The following is a 21,625-nucleotide window of genomic DNA, read 5'->3' as shown; positions in this document are numbered from 1 at the left end:
TTTTAAAATAGGGCATTTTAAGCCAATAAATATGAGTATTTGAATTAAGTAAGGCTGTGGTTTCTCAACTTATTTATTTTTGCTTACAAAAAAAATAATTTTCCTGACTGAACCACTAGGAAAAAATGTTTCGCCTATAGATAACTTACAATAAGCAAGACTGGGATCCAAAGTATTCCTGGCCCCATAAAAATAGTATGCATCATCATAAGGAGTCCGATAGTTAGAAGCTAAAGGTGGTAGTTGGAGAGGAGGAGGCAGAGGTGCAATCCTGTATCAAAAGAAAATTGGAAAAATTTTCTATTTCACTGCAGTATTTTAAAATCAAGACATAATTCTTTTGCACAATTTTACTGAAAATCTAATTGCTACTTTAGAAAAGGCCACCATCTTGCTTTGATCTCTCATCAAAAATTAGGATTCAAAAAGTAAAATGTGCTACCAAATTTCAGAATTTAAGTTATAACACTTGTGTAAGACAAAAACTTTGAATAATAATTAATTTCGAATTAGTCAGTATATGCCAGTATTGAACAAACATGGTCCCTGTCCCCCCAAAATAATACAGAAATAAACAGGCAATTACAGCATAGCATGTAAGTGAAACAATACAAATAGATAAATGGTGCTGTAGAAATTTGGAACAGGGACATTTAAATCACATAGGGGAAAGGAGGAAAGAAGAAGTAAGGCTTTCTAGAAAAGACAATGCTTCAGCCATGTTGCTGGAGTCACAAAGAGAAGGATAGTGCAGGAAGAAAAGGCAAAGAGGTATAAATGGGATTATAAATGGTTCCATTTGACTGGGGGGAAAGAGTGTATTTTTTTAACTCTAAAATAATTTATTGTTCTTTCAAAGGAAGTCAACCATAATGTGAAAGAGAGGCCACTTATATATCAACAGTAAAGTCTGGACATAATGTTTTGTCTTTCATAAAGTTCTAACTTTCAAAAACCTCTACTTCAGCACTTCATTGCTGATTAGGAAATACCTCTCTATCTGCACCAACGCAATATTTTCCAATAGTAAAAATGGAAAAGGCAAATTCCTTTAAATGACCAGAAAGAGAAAAGGGGGCATCCTAGAGTGTCTTCCCTTTTGAGTGTATCTTAACAGGTTATCCCTTGTTGAATACTTCAAAATAATTTTGAAGAGCTAAGAAGGCATTCAGGTTCTCTCCCGTCATTAATATTTTTCACACTTACTGGTCACTTAGTGTGTCTACTAACCTTACTATCCTCACTGCATAGATACGTCAACAAAGCAGTTGAGAAACTGCTATGAAAGGGAACTGTCAATATCATTGTATCTTAAATTTGTATAGAGATTTATATAGAATTTGATCTTCACAACAACTCTGTTTAGTGTAGGTAAGGAAAAAAGACTACTATTTCACTTGTACAAATGAGAAAACTGAAGTTTAATAAAGGTGTAGTATTCCCGAAATGCAGACAGTGGAGCCAACCATTTTAATCCCTAAACCAATGCGGAGAAAATCATACCATGCTCTGTAATTTTGATCCCACCTAGTGTTTTGAGTCAGGAAATCATCAGTAGAAACAAACAAAACACCTAACAAACACAGTACACACAGTGCTACAATTTGTTAGTAGTAAATAAAAGATAAGACCAAGTCCTACTGAAAGAAAGTACAGCACAGAAAATATCGATGTTAAAAAAGAAAACCACCTAATTAAACACACTCCTATGATTAATACATTAATAGTAAGCAAAAAATAAGCTCAGATCCTACTAAGGGAAGAAAGCGCGGCCCAGAAAAATATCAATGTTAACAAGAGAATTTTCTTTATGTATAGTCTAGTACAACATGATGCCTTTTACCTATAAAAATCAAATCCTTACCCTAATACTTAAGTTATAGGTTTTATAATCTCAACACTTTTTATTTCAGGTATGTGAGTTGCATAGCCTGTAAGTAATCGCAGAGAAAGAGGTGAAGGAAACAGAAGTTAAAGTAATAAATACAAAAGAACCACATGAGAAATTTTCTTCTGCTTAAACTGAAAGAAGTAATCAGTGTTTGCCAAGTGGAAATTACAAAATTGAAGAAAATGTATAGTTTTTATATGTTAAAAGTTTTTAATAATAGATATTCCAAAATGTAACCTAAAACTAAATACTAAATGTAGTTAGTTATGCATTCTAAAACTATTACAGCATCTTTAAACAATAAAAGAATGTTATAAGGATTTCCCTTGTTTTTATAAGAGAAAAGACCAACAACACAAATTTCAAGAGAAATTCTTTCATAGAAGCTGTTAATCATACAAAAACCTCTGAAGGACAACTTTATCTGCTTCAGCAAATCCTTCTAAACATGAAATATAATGATACCTTACCTAATTCCCAAACACAAAACATCTTAAACAAGCACCTGGGAGGCACCATTTCACCAAGGGTGCAGCTGGGTCCACTGTGCAAATCTTCATTTTGAGATGGGATGGAGTGAACTGATGGGATGGGTGGGGCAGATGGGGCAGATAAAGGAGGGAGAGGTGTCTGGAAAGCTACTCTGGGTCTTTCAGGTGGTATCATCTCTTCAAAATGTCTTGGTGCCACACTAAACTGCTTTATTCTATCAGGCTAAAATAAAGAAAAAAAAATGTTTGTTACATGTAATCATAAATTTAAAGGTAGAAATTTAAAGGTGGAAGGGACCTCAAAAGACTCTCTACCCCAGACTACAAACAAGCACTTAAGTTAGTCACAGAATAAAAGAATTTTATAGCTATAAAAGACTTTGAGGATCTAATCCTTATTTTACAAATGGGGTAAATGAGGCTCCCTGAAAGTACATAAATCACCTAAGGTCTCACCATTAATAAATAATCAAACAAAAACTAGAGCCAGATATCAATTCCAAATACAAAACTCTATTATACTATAACACTGTGCTAGTTCTCTATCCAACTGTCATTTCTGACATCAAGTATTCTCTAGAACGGTCAGCAAATGTTTTCTGTAAAGAGCCAGATAGTAAATATATCAGGCTTTGCAGAGCATGCAGTTTCTTCAGAACTACTCAACTCAACCACAGCACTAAAGTAGCCCAAAACAATATGTAAATAATGAGTGAGGATATGCTGCAATAGAACTTTATTTACAAAAATAGGCCATAGGCTATAGTTCCTAACCCCTGTTTTAGAACATCATTTATGTATTCTTTTCTAAAATTTGACATCAAAAGTAAACCCAAAAGTAATGGTCTATTATATTTAATGTTTTTATTTATTTATTCTCATAAACCAACTTGACACTCTAAAGGTTATTTCATTCAAATTTAAATAAGAATGTCCATCAAATACTAATTATAAATTAAATGTTTAACATACTACCATATTACATTAAAAAGTTCAAGATTTATTTAAAAGAAAGTTTTTGACTGTGAAAACTATGTCAAAGGTATTCCCTGATAGAGGAAAATACATTTAGCTTTGGAATTATCCTTTCTTCCCCACCATGTTTAATCCCTTAGGAATGATTTCTCAGGCTAATCTAATAGTTTTATTCTATGAGCAGTCAAAAAGCAAATTAGGAGTGATATTAGTACAGTATTAAACTTCTTTAAATGGACAACCCAAGGATATATACTCAGCATTGGTAAAAGTGTATTAAAAGTTGCCTATAGTTGAATAATTTTAAGTTGCTCTATTCTTTTCAAGAATGAACTTTTTAATGAAATTAAAGCTTCTTAGTCATCAAAGACAAAAACTTCCCTTAGCAAATAAATTCAACATATCCCACTACAGAAAAAGCATATTTTGACAAGAGCAATAAATTATTACCTCCTCCTTACTAACTGCAATGATGTGAGTAATTCATTCCACTTAATGAGAATTGCAAAATTAAAAACAAGATTATGTCTCTAGTTTTATAGTAAATAAAAATTACTAAAATGCTTAAACATTAGACTCAAAGATTTCAGCTTCTTTAGAAATCATTCTAATATAAGAAGAGTGGTAAGATAAACTCAAGAAAAATACTAACATCTATTGTAAATTAAACTGAGATAACTTTCTCTTGGATAGTGCATGTGAACAAAGTAGAAAGAACTAATTTAAAACAAACTAAAAAAAATGATGCACATATGAAAAAGGAAAAATTATCTTAGAGGAATAAACAAGTGTTAGGACTTACGTTTTATGACAACTGAACTTATTAATACTCAAATTGGTCTACCATTATATTTCCCCCAATACCTTCTATCACCACCTGCCACCACCACTGAGGCTTATTTAAATGAAAGAGTAAACATTAAAAGATGCCAGAAACACTTACCGATTTCTCAGGGTCTCGGACTCCAGAAGCTGCAACACTGAGTTCCATATCTTTTTCTCTGAACAAAATTAAAATTCTGTGTATTAAACAGTTATAGTAAACACTATCAAAATCATAATCATTACTAAAACAAACACAGAGTCCATGTAATAACATCTTCAAGTACAAGTAATTCCTTTAACTGACAAAAAAGCCTTAAATAATTCTAAAAACTAAATTTTTGATTTGGTGCAAAGTAAACTAGATTTCACATGTAAATTGACTTACAGTAAGTCTTAAAACCAGTACCTGGAGGACTTCAAAGCCTCAGTAATTCACACAGAATAAATTACAGAAGTAAAACAAAATCTTTACCTTGTGAAACAAAAATGTTTAGGGTACATGTATGTTTTGTTGAAAAAGGAAGGGTAAAAAAAAAATACCATATTTTTTAAGTTAATTTAAACAGTGTTGTTTTTTTTAAATTTTGTTATGTTATGTTAGTCACCATACAATACATCATTGGTTTTTGATGTGGTGATCCACGATCCATTGTTTTCGTATAACACCCAGTGCTCCATGCAGTACATGCTCTCCTTAATACCCATCCCGGGGCTAACCAATCCCCCCTCCCCCCTCCCCTCTAAAACCCTGTTCGTTTCTCAGAGTCCATAGTCTCTCATGGTTCATCTCTCCCTCCAATTCCCCCCACCCATTTTTCCCTTCCTTCTCCTAATGTCCTCCATGTTATTCCTTATGTTCCACAAATAAGTGAAACCATATGATAATTGACTTTCTCTGCTTGACTTATTTCACTGAGCATAATCTCCTCCAGTCCCATCCATGATGATGTAAAAGTTGGGTATTCATCTTTTCTGATGGCTGAGTAATATTCCATTGTATATATGGACCACATCTTCTTTAACCATTCATCTGTTGAAGGGCATCTCGGCTCTTTCCACAGTTTGGCTATTGCGGACATTGCTGCTATGAACATTGGGGTGCATGTGGCCCTTCTTTTCACTACATCTGTGTTTTAGGGGTAAATACCCAGTAGTGCAATTGCTGGGTCATAGGGTAGCTCTATTTTTAAATTTTTGAGGAACCTCCACACTGTTTTCCAAAGTGGCTATACCAACTTGCATTCCCACCAACAGTGTAAGAGGGTTCCCCTTTCTCCACAACCTCTCCAACATTTGTTTCTTTCCCTGTCCATTTTTGCCATTCTAACTGGTGTAAGGTGGTATCTCGGTGTGGTTTTGATTTGGATTTCCCTGATGGCTAATGATGATGAACATTTTTTCATGTTTCTGTCAGCCATTTGTATGTCTTCTTCAGAGAAGTGTCTGTTCATGTCTTCTGCCCATTTATTGACTTGATTATTTGTTTTTTGGGTGTTGAGTTTGAGAAGTTCTTTATAGATTTTGGATACTAGCCCTTTATCTGTAGTGTCATTTGCAAATATCTTCTCCCGTTCTGTGGGTTGCCTCTTTGTTTTGTTGACTGTTTCCTTTGCTGTGCAGAAGCTTTTTATCTTGATGAAGTCCCAAAAGTTCATTTTTGCTTTTGTTTCACTAGCTTTTGGAGATGTATCTTGAAAGAAGTTGCTGTGGCCGATGTCAAAGAGGTTACTGCCTATGTTCTCCTCTAGGATTTTAATGGATTCCTGTCTCACATTGAGGTCTTTCATCCACTTTGAGTTTATCTTTGTGAGTGGTGTTAGAGAATGGTCGAGTTTCATTCTTCTGCATGTGGCTGTCCAATTTTCCCAGCACCATTTATTGAAGACACTCTTTTTTCCATTGCATGTTTTTTCCTGCTTTGTCAAAGATTATTTGACCATAGAGTTGAGGGTCCATATCTGGGTTCTCTATTCTGTTCCATTGGTCTGTATGTCTGTTTTTGTGCCAGTACCATGCTGTCTTGGTGATCACAGCTTTGTAATATAGCTTGAAATCGGGCAACGTGGTGCCCCCAGCTTTGTTTTTCTTTTTCAACATTTCCTTGGTGATTAGGGGTCTTTTCTGATTCCATACAAATTTTAGGATTTATTTAAACAGAGTTTTTAAGAAAATGATGTTACCAAAAAAATAAAAATGATGTTAAAAATGACTAATATAAGACAATGGATACTGGCTTTCTCTAACATAGAGGAAAAAAGGCAAAACTAGAAAGTTAATAGTAGGCCTCAAATTCTCTAGAATCTATTCCTAATTGTAAACTATAATTACTATTTCACAAGTATTTCTATAAGAAAGATTATAAACACTGAGAGTCGTACATAATATAAATATCTGTGATTTATCATGATTATTTTTTATATTGCATTTATGGGTGTGCTTATCATTTCACATTGTTGTAAGACAAAATACTTCTATTTCATATTTGGTACTACTTATGAGGTAATACAGTGGTGATGTAGATAACATTAAATGCTACTCTAAATCAAAAACTGAAGAAATTATTGAAGGTATATAAAAGGCCTGTTAGAGAATATACACAGAGTCTCATCTATTACCTACACGACACAATAAATGAACACTCATAAAGTATTTGTTTTATTACCCTAGCTGATATACAATATAGAGGCTGAAATAAAAGTGACTTACAAACACATAATCATCTTAGGAAAAATATCCCCTTATTTTACTATGTAATTGTTATCACCATGTCATTTTACACAAAAGCATTTCTTTAAAGATTTTATTTATTTATTTACTTATTTATTTTAGAGAGAGGGAGAAAGAGCACATGCGAGCAGGGGGGCGGGGGCGGGAGGAGAGAGAACCTCAAAAGGCCTCCGCGGGGCTAACACATGACCCAAGATCACAACCAGAACTGAAATCAAGAGTCGGATGCCCAAATGACTGAGCCACCCAGGCACCCTACACAAATGCATTTTAAGTTCAAAACATCTTTTTTAAATGCAAACCTTTCATTACCGTCTCTTGTTCTTCTGTTGTTCAGCCATTTGTTCCAACAGTTCTAGTCTATATTTCTCTTTCCTTTTCTGAATAAGTTCTCGATCTTCACTTCCTAGAAAGTGGTAAGGAAAAAAACGGTTTTAACTCTTAAGCAACATCTGCAACTGGAAACTCGAATTTTTAAAAACCTCCATTTTTAGTTATATCAAAGAGTAATTAACTGCATATGCAGAAAATATAAAAGGTAAAATTGTATATTACCTCTTCAATTAATTTCATAATTTATGAATACCTTCTATTTGTCAATCACAAGACACATTACGCTTTCCCAAATCTCTAAACTTAGTCAAAAACCTTAAATAATACTCTAGGGGTGCTTGTGTGGCTCAGTCAGTTAAGCGTCTGACTCTTGATTTCAGCTCAGGTCATGACCTCAGGGTCGTGGGATCCAGCCCTGCATGGGGCTCCACACTGAGCGTGGAGCCTGCTTGGGATTCCCTCTGCCCCTCCCTACCTCCTGCATGCACACTCGCTCTGTCACTAAAAAAATTTAAAAATTAAAAAAAATTTTTTTAAAAAGAGAATACTCTAATAATCCCCATCCCCATTTTTCTAATAATTGGGATAATATCACCACTAATAACTCCTACAAGCCCCTTAAATTTAACAACTGTGTCCAAAATGAACATTTCAAAAGCAATTGCTCTTCTTGTTTTCTGTTAACTCAAGCCTCAAAACCCCATATAACTTTAAATGCTCATTATCTCTTATTCACTTCATATGCAGATCCTCTTTCTAGTCTCACCACCTTTAACCTTGAATAGGACCTGTCTACATTTCACCTATATTGCAGCAATAACCTCCTAATCAGTCTCCCTATTCCCCCTCTCTGCTCCAATACACCCAGCATACTTAATGTACGATTAACTGTCTTAAAACACAACACTAATTATCCTTGCACCCTGCCCAAAGAACTTCAGTGGTTACCTCAGTTCTATAGAAAAAAATATAAACCTCTCACCTGGGTATCATGCGAAAACGGAGTTGTGCAAACAGTTTAGATCCACATTAGATCATTATTACTGCCCTTTTTTTTTTTTTTAACTTACAGGTGATTTAGTGATTACTGTGATTTTTTTTTTTAGACTACAGTTGACAATGTTACATTAGTTCCAGGTGTACAACACTGATTCAACAAGTCTTCACATTATGCTATGCTCACCAGGAGGGTAGCTATCATTTGTAACCATATAATGTTTTTATAGCTTCATTGACTACATTCCTTATACTGTGCCTTTTATTCCCATGACTTATTCATTCCATACCTGAAAGTCTGTATCTCCCACTGCCCTTCATCCCTTTTGCCCATCCTCCCACCCTGCTCCCCTCTGGCAACCATCATATTGTTCTTTATATTTATAGGTCTGATTCCACATCTGTGTTTATTCATTTGTTTTTTTAGATTCCACATACTAGTGAAATCATATGGTAGTCATCTTTCTCTGACTTATTTCACTTAAGCTTGATACCATCTAGGTCCATCCATGTTGTTGCAAATGGCACACTCATCCTTTTTATGGCTGTGTCATATTCCATTATCTGTATATTCCACTTCTTTATTATCCATTTGTCAACTGATGGACACTTAAGTTGCTTCCATATCTTGGCTATTGTAAATAATACTGCAGTAAACACAGGGGTACATATATCTTTTTAAATTCGTGTTTTCATTTTCTAGGGGTAAATACCCACTAGTGGAATTATTGGATCATATGGTCATTTCTATTTTTAATTTCTTGAGGAATCTCCATACTGTTTTCCACAGTGGCTATACCAATTTGCATTCTCACCAACAGTATTTGAGAGTTCTTTTTTCTCTATATCCTCACTGATATGTTATTTCTTTTCTTTTTTCATTTTAGACATCTGACGAGTATAAGATCTCATTATAGTTTTGATTTGTATTTCTCTGATGATTAGTGATATCGAGCATCTTTTCATGTGTCTGTTGGTCATCTGTATGTCTTCTTCGGAAAAAATATCTATTCAGGTCCTCTGCCCATTTTTAATCTTTTTTTTTGGGGGGGGGGTTGAGTTGTATAGGTACTTTATATATTGTGGATATTAACCACTTATTGGACATATATTTGCAAATATCTTCTATTCAGTAGGTTGCCTTTTCATTTTGTGGATGGTTTCCTTTGCTGTGCAAAAGTTTTTATTTTGGTGTAGTTCCAACAGTTTATTTTTGCTTTTGTTTCCCTTGGCTTAGGACACATTTCTAGAAAGATGTTGCTACATTTAATGTCGGAGAAAGTACTGCTTGTGTTCTCTTCTAGGATTTTTATGGTTTCAGGTCTTACACTCAAGTCTTTAATCCATTTTGAGTTTATTTTTGTGTATGGTGTAAGAAAGTGGTCCAGTTCCATTCTTTTACATGTGGCTGTCCAGTTTTCCTAGCACCATTTATTAAAGAGATTGTCTTAAAAAAATAAAAATAAAAAATAAACTGTCTTTTCCCATTGTATGTTCTTGCCTTGTCATAGATTAATTGACTATATAAGTGTGGGTTTATTTCTGGGCTCTTTATTTTGTTCCATTGATTTCTGTGTCCATTTTTATGCCAGTACCACACTATTTTGATTACTACAGCTTTGTGGGCCTATCTTGAAAGTTGGAATTGTGATACCTCCAGTGTTTTCTTTCTCAAAATTTCTTTGGCTATTCTGGGTCTTTTGTAGTTCACTACAATTTTTAGTATTATTTTTTCTGGTTTTGTAAAAAATTCTATTAATATTTTGCTGGAATTGCACTGAATCTATAGATTGCTGTGGGTAGTATGGACATTTTAATAATACTAATTCTTCTACTGGTGCCTGGGTGGTTCAGTCAGCTGAGCATCCAACTCTTGGTTTCAGCTCAGGACATGATCTCAGGGTTGTGGGATCAAGTCCCACATGGGGCTTCACACTCAGTGCAGAGTCTGCTTGAAATTCTTTTCCTCTTCCTCTCCTCCCCCTCGGCCCCTCTACGTGCCTGCACACTTGTGCGTACTCTCTCTCTCTCTCCCCCCACCCATCCCGTGTCTAAAATAAATAAATAAAATCTTTTAAGAAAAATACTAATTCTTTGATTCATGAGCATGGAGTATCTTTCCATTTGTTTGTATCCCCCTCAATTTCTTTCATCAATGTTATCACTGTATATCTTAATGACACAAAATAACCTCCTAATCTAGATATGCATCATCTGAACACCACACAATCACTGGATATCAAAAATGCAACTGAACCAGCATTTCTCTACTACCTTAATCATTAGTCTCCCTACCATCAGTGAACACAGAGCATCTAAGTGTGCCCATTAAGCATAGATGTCAGCAGCAGTGAAGCTCTCATAGGAGTAACATGAATTACATTAAGCTTAATAATGTTTTATGTCAAAGTGGACTGATCCATTCTGCTTCTGATCATGATGGAGTAATAAACACAGAATTTAACCTCCCACCATAAAAAGAAAATAATAAAAGTAGGCAAAATATGAAATAAGTGTTTTTCAGACACTGGACAACAGGTAGCACAGGACTATAATAACTGAGAGTAGGAAAATTAATGAGGTAAGCCCTTTTAAGCACTGCCACTTCTGCCTGAATGCAATTTCCAGACCATGGGTACAGGGAAGGAGAACCAAACAAAGCCAGGAAACTAAGCAAATCAGATAAAGATCAAAATTCAGGAAGGTTAAAATGTCTGGAAGTTTAGGGCAAAGATTCAAAAAGAAGCATAAAAAGAGCTTCAGGAAAAAAAAAAGAGAGAGAGAGAGAGCTTCAGGGGCACCTAGGTGGCTCAGTCGGTTAAGCGTCTGACTCTTGATCTCAGGGTCATGAGTTCAAGCCCCACGTTTGGCTCCACTCTGGGCACAGAGCCTACTTAAAAAAAAAAAAAAAAAATCTGTGGCGGGGACCCTTCAGACTTTACTGTGCACTGTCTATAAATGGGCAGGATAAAATTCCATTAGGCTGGACAAAAAGCTATGGAGAACACAAACTGAAAAATTCTCGGACATCCTCAAAATAGAGAGAAATTCCAGCTTCAGCCAGCTGTAGGAGTTCTCAGTGGTCTCCTAGGGTATTCAAGGAAGACACCCCCAGAAAGGTCATTTGATACTAATAGGGCTGGACTGTCCCTATGAAGAAGGCTACTCTAAGATGTCCCTAGCAAAGCTTAAAATAAAAAAAGATTAGTTCTTAAGTATCAGAAAAATGTGACTGTGGTAGGCAAAATTCTAAGACAGACCCCATGTTCCCTGCCTTCTGGTGCTGATTCCCAGTATACACCTCTCCCTTTGGGTAAAGGCAGGACCTATGACTTGCTTCCAGCCAACAGAATATGGCAAAGGTGAAAGGAATTTGCTGATGTGATTAAGGTACCAATTCCAGACAAAATTCAAGTCTGAATTAATCAAAAGGGAGATTATCTTGGGTGGGCCTGATATAATCAGGCAAAAGCCCTCCCTGAGTTTAAAGATTCTCCCTACTGGCATAATAAAGTTAGCAGCCATGGTAAGGAAGCCCACGTGGCAAGAAACAATGGATGGCCTCTAAGAACTGTGTGCAGTCTCCACTTAACATCCAGTAAGAAACCAGGGCCCTTAGTAATACAGCCACTAGTTATTGAATTCTGCCAATAATGTGAATGGGCTTAGAGGTAGATTCTACCCCAGTCAAGATTCAAATAAAAACAGCCTGATTGACACCTTGAGGTCGTCAGTTCAAGCCTCATGTTGGGCACGGAGTTCACTTTAAAAAAATCAACTGGATTTAATAAAACTTAAAAATACAGAAGTACATTTTTAAAAAATTGACTGATTGATTGATTGATTTGAGAGGGAGAGGGAGACTCTCAAGCAGGGGGAGGGGTTGAGGGAGAGGAAGAGAGAGAATCCACAAGGAGAACTCCCCAGCTGAGCGTGGAGCCTGACACAGGGCTTGATCCCAGCACTCTGAGATCATGACCTGACCCAAAACCAAGAGTTAGCCATTCAACTGACTGAGCCACCCAGGTCCGCCTCCTACCTTTTTTTTTTTTAAGATTTATTTAAAAATATACATATTTTTTAAAAATAGGAACATATTGAGGAAGAAATAGAAGCTGATATTAAAAAAACGGGGAGTTCTGCTTCTACTTAGCAGACAGCTACAACAAAATACTGCTTAAACCCTACAATGGAGAAAAAGCTCATCATCTATAAAACTGTAACTTTTAAAAAGTCCATCAGAGTTGAGGTTATAAGCAACCAGATAAAGTGAATTCCAAAGGTTATAAAAATCAATCCAAAGAGAGATGGGATAATCCAAATTGTTTTACCTTTCCTAGAGTATGGAGAAGTAGGTGGCTGCCTTAAAAGGAGGTAGGAATAGCTGCAATGTTGTTGAATTCTTAAAGGCTTTCGGTGGGCTAGAGTAACAACGTAGATTCTCCAGAAAACCCAGACACAAGAGGAATTTACACTCACTTCTCCACCTCCATCACATGTTTATGATAGAAATTGGAGATAGGACAACACGAGACAAAGGGACCATTCTGAGGCCAAATAATACTGCATGCCTTCCAGATCCTTCTTTCATACAAAACAATGGCCATAATCTACTGGTTGAAGAGCAGAAAACCTGCTGGACCCAGCATTCTGCACTTATATAAGGTGAGGTCCTGTTACTGTTAGGGGAAGGGCAGGAAATTCTCACACAAGACCCTCCACAAACGTAAAGGAAGAGTCTGGCTACCATTCTGGGAAGCATCAGGAACACTGAAAGAGACTCATTTCTGAGAACCAGATGCACAGGATCAGCTTTGCACCAAAGAAAAAGCAACAGCAATCACTCTGTCAGAGTCAAGCAGGTCCTGCTGAAAACTGAAGAGGTGCAGTCACACTAAGAAAATCCCTCCAGCACTCCAGGCCCCACACTAAGAACAAGGTAGTCAGAGAATTTAAAACTTATTTCAAAGCAAGTGGTAGAAGAGTTGAAAATCATTAAATATGCACAAGACATGAACATCACTACCAACCAACTGATCTACTTGACATTTATAAACCACTACATTCAACAACCATACAATACACATTCTTTCAATTACAAGCTAAAAATTCACCAAGATAAACTATATTCTGAGCCATTAAAAATATTTTTTAAATTCAAATTTGAAATAATTGAAATTATACAAACTTTTTTCAGACCATAAGGGAATTAAACTAGCAGTCAGTAATAAAAAGACAGGAGGAAAATCCCCAAATACTTGAAAATTTAAAAGCGTACTTCTAAATAATCCATGATTCTTTTATAAACCCCACAATATATTGTTATTTTTGCTCTAAGTAGTCATTGTCTTAATTTTTAAAATAAAGCAAAAGGCTCCAAATTAGGTCCTTGGGGCAAAATTATAGGAAGACAAATTTCAGTTCAATTGAAATAAGAATTTTATAACAATCCGATAATGCTACCTCTGGAGTTCCCTATGGGTCCATACACATACTGGCTGGGGAAAAAAAAAAAACCCATGAGATAAATCACTGGATTAAATGACTTTAAATGGCTTGTTCCAAGCATCAGAGTCCATTATCTCACCAAATATTCATCCATAATTCCTGGATTGCAGTAATGGTAAGTTTATGCCATTCAAGCTTAAAATGTTAGGGTAGAGTAGTCCATTTATTGACAAAATTATTTGTCAGGGGACTCTGAACAAAGAAAGCCATTTCTCCAATTTTTCATGTTTAACAAGATACATCATAAGAATGAAGCCCTTACTCTGACTTACTGATAGGTTAAACTGGTAAATTCTCACTTAAAGACATTACATTAGAATAAAACTCTAGGGGCGTCTGGGTGACTTGGTTGAGCAGCTGACTCTTGATTTTGGCTCAGGTCATGATCTTGGGATCGAGTCCCACATCAGGCTCTGATCGTGTTCTCTCCCTGTCTCTCAATAAATAAATCTTAAAAAAAAATAAATAAAACTCTAGTTGCTATGTCCTATTTTGTCATAATAGCCATTTCAAGGAAACAAAGATCTGAAAATATCATGCAATTAAATATCTCTAAGCCAAGATTTAAAATTACTGACTGCTTTCAGGTTGAATGAATCTAAACTTTTATCCAATTTCCTCACATACTTCACCTGAAACCTAATTTCAGGTCATTTTTTCCTAATAGTTTTTACACAGAAAACAGACCACTTTTCTATTTAAAGTTATACATAGGAAATACGTAAGGCTCTCTCTTCACACTGTTTCTGAAATTCTGACAAGTAGCAAATCAACATTTTTATATTAACCAGCGACCTTCATTTCTGATAAAATAAATAGAGAATCTGGATTATGATCATGATTTGAACAAAACATCTTCTCAGAAACTACCTGGAAAAAACACAGGAAGGATGTTTACCAAGGAATAAAAAGGTTTAGTTGAGGGAAAATAAACTTAAAATGTAAGGCAGTTCTATACTAGCTAAAGAAGAAAAGGAAGAATAATGAAGAAAAACTACTGCATATTAAAACAGAATATAAGAAATAGTCACACTACAACAAAGTTACTGAAATTAATATTGCATTTATCATCTATAGAAAGCTCATCACTAAATAAAGTTATTCCACTTTAAAATTATAATCGGAGCTATACAATACATTAAATGTTTAGCATAGAGTCTATCACAAAGTAAGCACTAGATAAGTTTTCTATTATTAGTTACAGTAGTATTAATGACAACACTGAGTTCTCACTAAAGACCTTTTCTATGACAGTCTGCAAAACTTTAATCAACTGAAAGTTTTGTACATACCAAAGAGCATTCCTGCAAAAGGACTACAGATCTCTCGGTTAGATTTGGATGGTTCATTGTCTCGAGCACTAAAACAAAAAACAAAAAGAATTAGAACCCAAATGATTTTCAGGTAACAAAAATTTAGAGTAAATTGAAGGTATGAGTTATAGGCCTTTCAAAGTACTATGGACACTATTTTTAAAGTCGGAGTAAAATCATAGCATTTTTTCTCTTTATACAGTGGGACCTCGATATATTCACGCTCTATAAATATATAACCTTTTTCTTCAGCTTGCATCAATGGCTCTATAGAATCCCAATAAACCCTTTTTTCATAAGAACAGTTAATCCAGTTAGGAAAAAGAATATTAATACACATAAATCCTAAAAAAAGAAGAGAAAGGAGATACCCATTCACACATTTGAAAAAGATCATCTCTTAAAAACTCCTTCCTTAAAATACAGAAATAAGGGGGGGGGGGGGAAGACAACTCCCTCAAAGGAAACCTAATCAGACCCAACAGCAAATTATCTTATCTCAAGCACTTCTATATATTACTTTACTTCAGAGAAAATAGACACCTTTCCTGACATATGACATTATTATCTTCAATATACACTATAGATTCGGAACCGTTTATTCTTCTATACAATATAAGAAAGCCACCAAAATGATAAAAACTATCAACAGAAAGAGAACATGAACATAAGGTACATATAATTTGTTCTTTTCATCATGACAGAATTATTATGAGTACTAATTCTACAAAGTAAGCATAAAAGTTACCTACTCAATAAGCTGAAAATAAAAAATTTTTTTTTCAAAGGAAAACTCACATTGCAGGAACATTTTCAATTTATTTCCACTTAAGTTATATCATTCCCGTAACTCTATTTTATTGATTTTTAGTCCATTAAACTACATGCTTATTTCTCCTTTCATTATTTCAAACAAATTTATATACACTTTACAATTATAGGGACTTATTTGGAACACCTTGGCACACTTATAATCAAAACTTGCTGTTCAAAAGAATGCTGTCAAGTACTATAAATTCTCGTTTAACACCATTCTCTCCCTCCTCCTTTTTTCCCTTTAATTCTTTTCTTATTAAATAAGGAGAGCTGTTAACATACTATACCTTTTTACTTATTCAGTAAGCCAGTTTTAGTAGGTACTGTTTCACAGTGTAAGGACTGAAGGGCAGAATTTATATTACATACTATACCTTTTCTTTCCAGCAGATGAAATGCGTATGTTTGACTGTTCTGTGACATCACCACCTTGCTCCATAGGAGGTACATCCCCTCGTCTGTTCCCGTACATCCTTAAAAACACATTAGCTTATAGAGCTTGTTCCACATACAGTGGACCTTCTTATATCTCTTTGGTGTTTTTACATTTGATATTAGAAATGTTAAAGGGAACAAAGAGTTATAATGAAGTTTTACTGCAAACATTCAAAAATTAATTTGAAGGAGATTTAATTCAAGTATGATTTGCTGGGTAATAAGAGAAACTGAGAGTTTAGATTCAATAGTCTTTAAAACAAAAGGTTATAAATTATTTCAATATAACTTCTAGAAAATTTTAATTTCAAAACTCTGCATATATTAAGACTTTATCATTCATTTAATTCAAAGAATTAATTAGTACCTTCTACATGCCAAGTACTATTTTTCCTAGGCACTGGGTATATGAACATGGTCCTTGCCCTCATGAAGATTACTGACAAATTTCACAATGAGATCTCTTTTTTAAACAAAATTCATAGATTCTGGAAATTATTTCACTGCATATGCAAACCTTTTTAACTTAAAAATATAGCAGCTGTCTTACCAGTAAATTAAACCAAATGTGGCAAGGCACAACATTTGCTAACACTGTAAATCACATGAAGGATAAATATTAGCAACAGGTGAACAGAAAACATTATAAACAAATAGTCTAATACGTTGGTAAAAATGATCACTTTACTCACAAAAGAAAGATCAGAATGTTTGTTGTTTTTTTTTCCTTAAAAATCCTTATCAGAAAATAATCTTAAAATTTTTTCAATTAATCTTTTTTTTTCCACTTGGCAAACATTGATTTCTTTAGCATACTTCCTCATACCAGAGAAACCAACATGACTTTTCACACCAACATTTATCAGCATCCATGAAAATCAGCATTTCACAAGTCATATTTCTTCATGTGGCTGTTAAAAAATTATATTTTCTCTCAAAAGGACTATTAGAAATATGGCTGTTAAAGTATTATTCAATATTGTAGGTGAATTTCATTTTCACATTATGAAAAATGGCAATTTTTAGAAGAAAAACTTCTCATTCTCCACAGAGCTAGCACAGAAGTCTTTCCTCATTTGTGTCCATCACACAAGCCACTGTCAATATTATCTGTGGAGAAAAGACTATCCAGAATTGTAACCTTCACCATATCTGACCTGGCACGACACATAAAATAGCTTCAATTTTTTATCCATATCTAGAACAACAGAACCCTCCACAAGCCCTTTCAAAAAGGAATGTCAACTTATTTCAATTTATCAAAGCAGAGCTGGTTTTGTATCTAAAACCTATGTGCTCAAATCTCTGTTTTAAACTGACACATCAGTTTAGTGTCTCTCATTCCCTATTTCTACCACTTAAAGAACTGGTAAATATAAACTCAAATTCAAATTTGTAATTAATAATGCCAAGCAACCAGATTTAGTTATACTTGTCTATATTAAATATGCATGAGCAGGAAAGAGTTAACAGCACAGGCCTAAAATTACCTATCCTTAGAAATACCTATTTGGAAGGCTGGCCCTTGGCTGGCACCTGGGAACATAGATTTTTTTTGCGGGGGGGGGGGTCCCTACCATACCCAGGACTGATAAAGAGTGGCTCACTGTACCTAAACTATTTATACAAACAATATAGTTTTTGCTGAACATCTGCTTTCCTTCAAGAAGTTCAGAATTTTCATATATCCTCAAAAAAGGGTGCCTATGTGACCAGCCCCCAATAAAAACACTGGGCACTGACTCTCTAATGACCTTTCCTGGTAGACATTTCACCCATGTTGTCACAATTCAATGCTGGAGGAATTAAGCATGTCCTGTGTGACTCCCCTAGGACAGAACTCTTGGAAACCTGTGTCAGCTTGCCTTCAGACTTTGTCCAAGCCCCTTTTTCCTTTGCTGATTTTACTTTGTATCCTTTCACTGTAATGAATCATACCCAGGAATATAACTATATATACAGGAAGTCTTGTGAGTCGTCCTGATGAATCACCAAACCTGGGGGTGGTCTCCTATGACCCAACAGACAAAAGTAAATGTGTTGATGTGGTAAAGTGGTGCCTCAACAAATCAAAGTTTTCAAATACGGAGAAACTTAAAGTTACATTAAAGTTATATTTTTAAAAACATATCTTGTGATTAAACCAGAATTAAAGGCTACTTATTATATACAAAAATTCTTTCTAAAATTTATCCAAGAGTTTGTGACTTTCTGCATTTTCAGTTAAGTTCTCTAAAAGCAAACATTTAGACTTGCAATTCTAGCTTATCTTTATGCAGTTGTACCCAAAGTATGCTATATCCAAAGCATCTGTATTAAAAAATGTTTTATAGGTTCTTCAGTATATAAAGCTGTTGTAATAAAGTAAGCACCATAAACACAAAAGGTCATTTTCAAAGTCCATTCTAAATTAAAGAAATTTAAGAAATTATTATGTGTAAAGTCAAGGTCTCATTGCTAAATTCTATAGTCAAATCACAAAGATTTCCTAACGAACCCCTCATAGGGAATATAGCTTCAGGTATACCCTTTCAATAAAGGAAAAAAAAATTCATTAACAAAACTATAAAAGTCCCCTCTTGTCACTGATAAAAATCAAAATCTGTCACAATAAAATCAAGACTAGAGAAATGTTTAAGAGGCCAAAGAAAAGGAGAGATAAACATTTCACTAAAAAGGATAAAATAAAATCTTAAGGCATCCTATTTAATTTTATGGAATGACTCATGATATGACTATGCTTACTTTGTTAAATCAATGAAAAATTAATATTTACAGAGCCCATAAATATTTTTTTAAGTTTACTATTACATTAAAAACAAAAGCAAAAAAACTAGAGGGGAACCCAACAAGCTGTGAGGCCAAATTACAGGATGGCAAGTAAACTACCTTATTTCTTATTAAAATATCCCCATAATTATAATGGAATTTCCTTCATTTATTGAACTTTTTTTCATATTTCTAATAAATTTAGCATTTAATCACTAATAACTATCCCTGTTAGTTCACTTTAACAACTGTTATGGTGGTCTTACAATTTATTTTAGAAACCTTTACTGAGGGGTGCCTGGGTGGCTCAGTCAGTTAAGCGCCCAACTCTTGATTTTGGCTCAGGTCATGATCTCTAGGTCGTGAGATCGAGTCCTGCAGTGGGCTCTGTGCTGCTTAAGATTCTTTCTCTCCCTCTGCCCCTCCCCCGACCCCACACACACTTGTTTGCTCTGTCTCTTTAAAAAATAAAAAAAAAAAGAAAGAAAGAAGCCTTTACTGAGACAATGAGGTTCTCCAGGAAGACAGGAATTGATGAGAGCCAATAGTGTTTTCATCATTTCTATCTCATCTCTTCAATCGTCCCAACATTAAGGGAGGCCAACAAATGGTAATAGCCAAAAGTAATGAACTCACTAAATGTCTAACAACCTGATTCTAATGAAAGTCCAGGAGTTCAACTTGGGTCCAGTTTGTCCCTGAGAAGTCCTTTCTGTTTAGCTATAAAGTCAGTACCAGATTAAAACTATCCCTGAGACCCAGACCCAATCTATCCCAATATTCTATGGCTTTAAATCCATAGATTCGCTTACCACACCTCAATCCACTGGTTTTGTCAGAAAGAGACAACCACAAAAAAGAATTTGCTTTCTTTGACATACCAAATCAGATTTAACTGAAGTAATGAAATAACTGTAAATCGTTTCACCATCCTACTATCAAAAGAAAAAAAAAGTTACAGGTATGTTAAATGGAAAAAGCTTTTTCTCTATCTCTATTTCCTGGAAGACATGGGTCAATAACTTTAATTAGATTCAAACCTCAATGCCCAAAGAAACCAACTATAGGCTAGAGGCCAAGTTTATTCTAAAAATTAACACATATGTCTAACTTCCAAAAAAAATTATTCTCTTACAGAAGAAAAGCAAATTTTCTAAAAGCATAGGTTTTTCCAGCTAATTTAAATATAAATGAACTCCTAAGTGATAATGAATAACTTATCTTTTTTCCTTAACAAACCACAGAATCAAACTACTTCAGAAATAAATTTACAATGTTTATGCTATCAAGAATACCACATCATAAAAATAAAATTTACCATCTGTTGGTCCTAGATTCATAAAGCTCACAGCAAGGAAGAACCAAATTCCTCCTTACTTAAAAAAAATCATCTAATTCATAAAATGGTTACATCACCATGTTTTCATATTAAGAATTTCTCTAATGTGAATGAATTCTGCTATTAGAGGTACTCTCCTAGATGTTAAAAGAAAAATACTGAGCTGTTAGCCGTGGATCACCATTTTTCTCACTGTTTTCGGTTGTTTCACAATTATATTTGCTTTAATTCAGTAACAGTGTTTTTCGAATACCAAGCCCATCTTTAAAATGGAGAAAAAAGCTAGTATTACAGAGGCCCTTCCAGAAATAAATAAAAATTACTATGTATTAGGAAAAAAAGCAGTATTAAATAACTCAAGTTCTAATGAGCCATTTCTCTTCTTTTACATTTTACATATTAAGCATGCACATTTCTTAGAATGTCCCACACTAAGTAAGCATGTGCTCATCTATGTGGCTAACATACAGATTCTAATTTCAGATGGAATGTTATTTCAGAATTTTATTAAATAACTCTTAAGATTACAAACTAACAAATATCAAGAGTTAAAGAGAATGGAAGTGGTAACTGCATTAATCACATAAAAACTTTTAAAAAGCATTTTTTAAAGCTAAAAGTTTCTTTTACTCATTAACATTGGTTATCAAGTAAACACAGTAAAGTAATATATTAACTTCTACAGGTCAAGTTAATAAATAATAAAGACTAGGATGACCACATTTAAAAAGAACCTACAATCAAAGTACTATGAAATATACCATTATATTCAACTTCTAAAAGCTCCTAAAACATAAATTTTAGTCAAACTGTAAATATTTATAAATAAATAACACATAAACACACACGCATACACAAAGAATGCAAGTATAAAGCAAAATGTTAACTACCTTGTTAATTATTTAAAAACACTGGTCAGTGATTAATGATGAGCTCAGAAGTATAACATCATTCCTGGGCTTTAGCTTTGCCATATTTAAAGTGGGCAAAATAGTTCATTAACAAATACATTATCATACATGAAACTGTTTATGTGGTAATTAGAAAAAAAGTAAGACCAAAATATAAAACTCGAAATTGTTTAAAATCAAAACTGGAATTTATCACCTGCTTTTAGAAGAAAAAAAGAGAAAAAGAGAAACTCACAAAAATGAAGGAAAATTAATTTTGTACTTCTCACAATCAGTTATAATTATTTTTTATCAAG

The 21,625-nt window shown here is 34.3% G+C and overlaps 1 protein-coding gene across 1 annotated transcript in view; it reads right to left on the bottom strand.

The window, feature by feature from the left end:
- The window catches only part of CSPP1 (centrosome and spindle pole associated protein 1), a 160,680-nt gene that overhangs the window by 80,863 nt on the left and 58,192 nt on the right, over positions 1 to 21,625 (bottom strand). The window contains exons 9-14 of the mRNA XM_035011283.1: positions 16,250 to 16,348; positions 15,039 to 15,106; positions 7,222 to 7,315; positions 4,301 to 4,358; positions 2,397 to 2,605; positions 150 to 271 (exon numbers count right to left, since the gene is read on the bottom strand). Of these exons, the coding sequence (XP_034867174.1) occupies positions 150 to 271; positions 2,397 to 2,605; positions 4,301 to 4,358; positions 7,222 to 7,315; positions 15,039 to 15,106; positions 16,250 to 16,348 (650 nt within the window). The remainder of the gene's footprint in view (positions 1 to 149; positions 272 to 2,396; positions 2,606 to 4,300; positions 4,359 to 7,221; positions 7,316 to 15,038; positions 15,107 to 16,249; positions 16,349 to 21,625) is intronic.

This window comes from Mirounga leonina, unplaced genomic scaffold (assembly GCF_011800145.1).
Source record: "Mirounga leonina isolate KUSES-001 unplaced genomic scaffold, KU_Mleo_1.0 Mir_165, whole genome shotgun sequence".
NCBI lineage: Eukaryota > Metazoa > Chordata > Mammalia > Carnivora > Phocidae > Mirounga > Mirounga leonina.
Note: the sequence above shows the minus strand (reverse complement) of the source record. Positions and strands in the feature narration are given on the sequence as shown.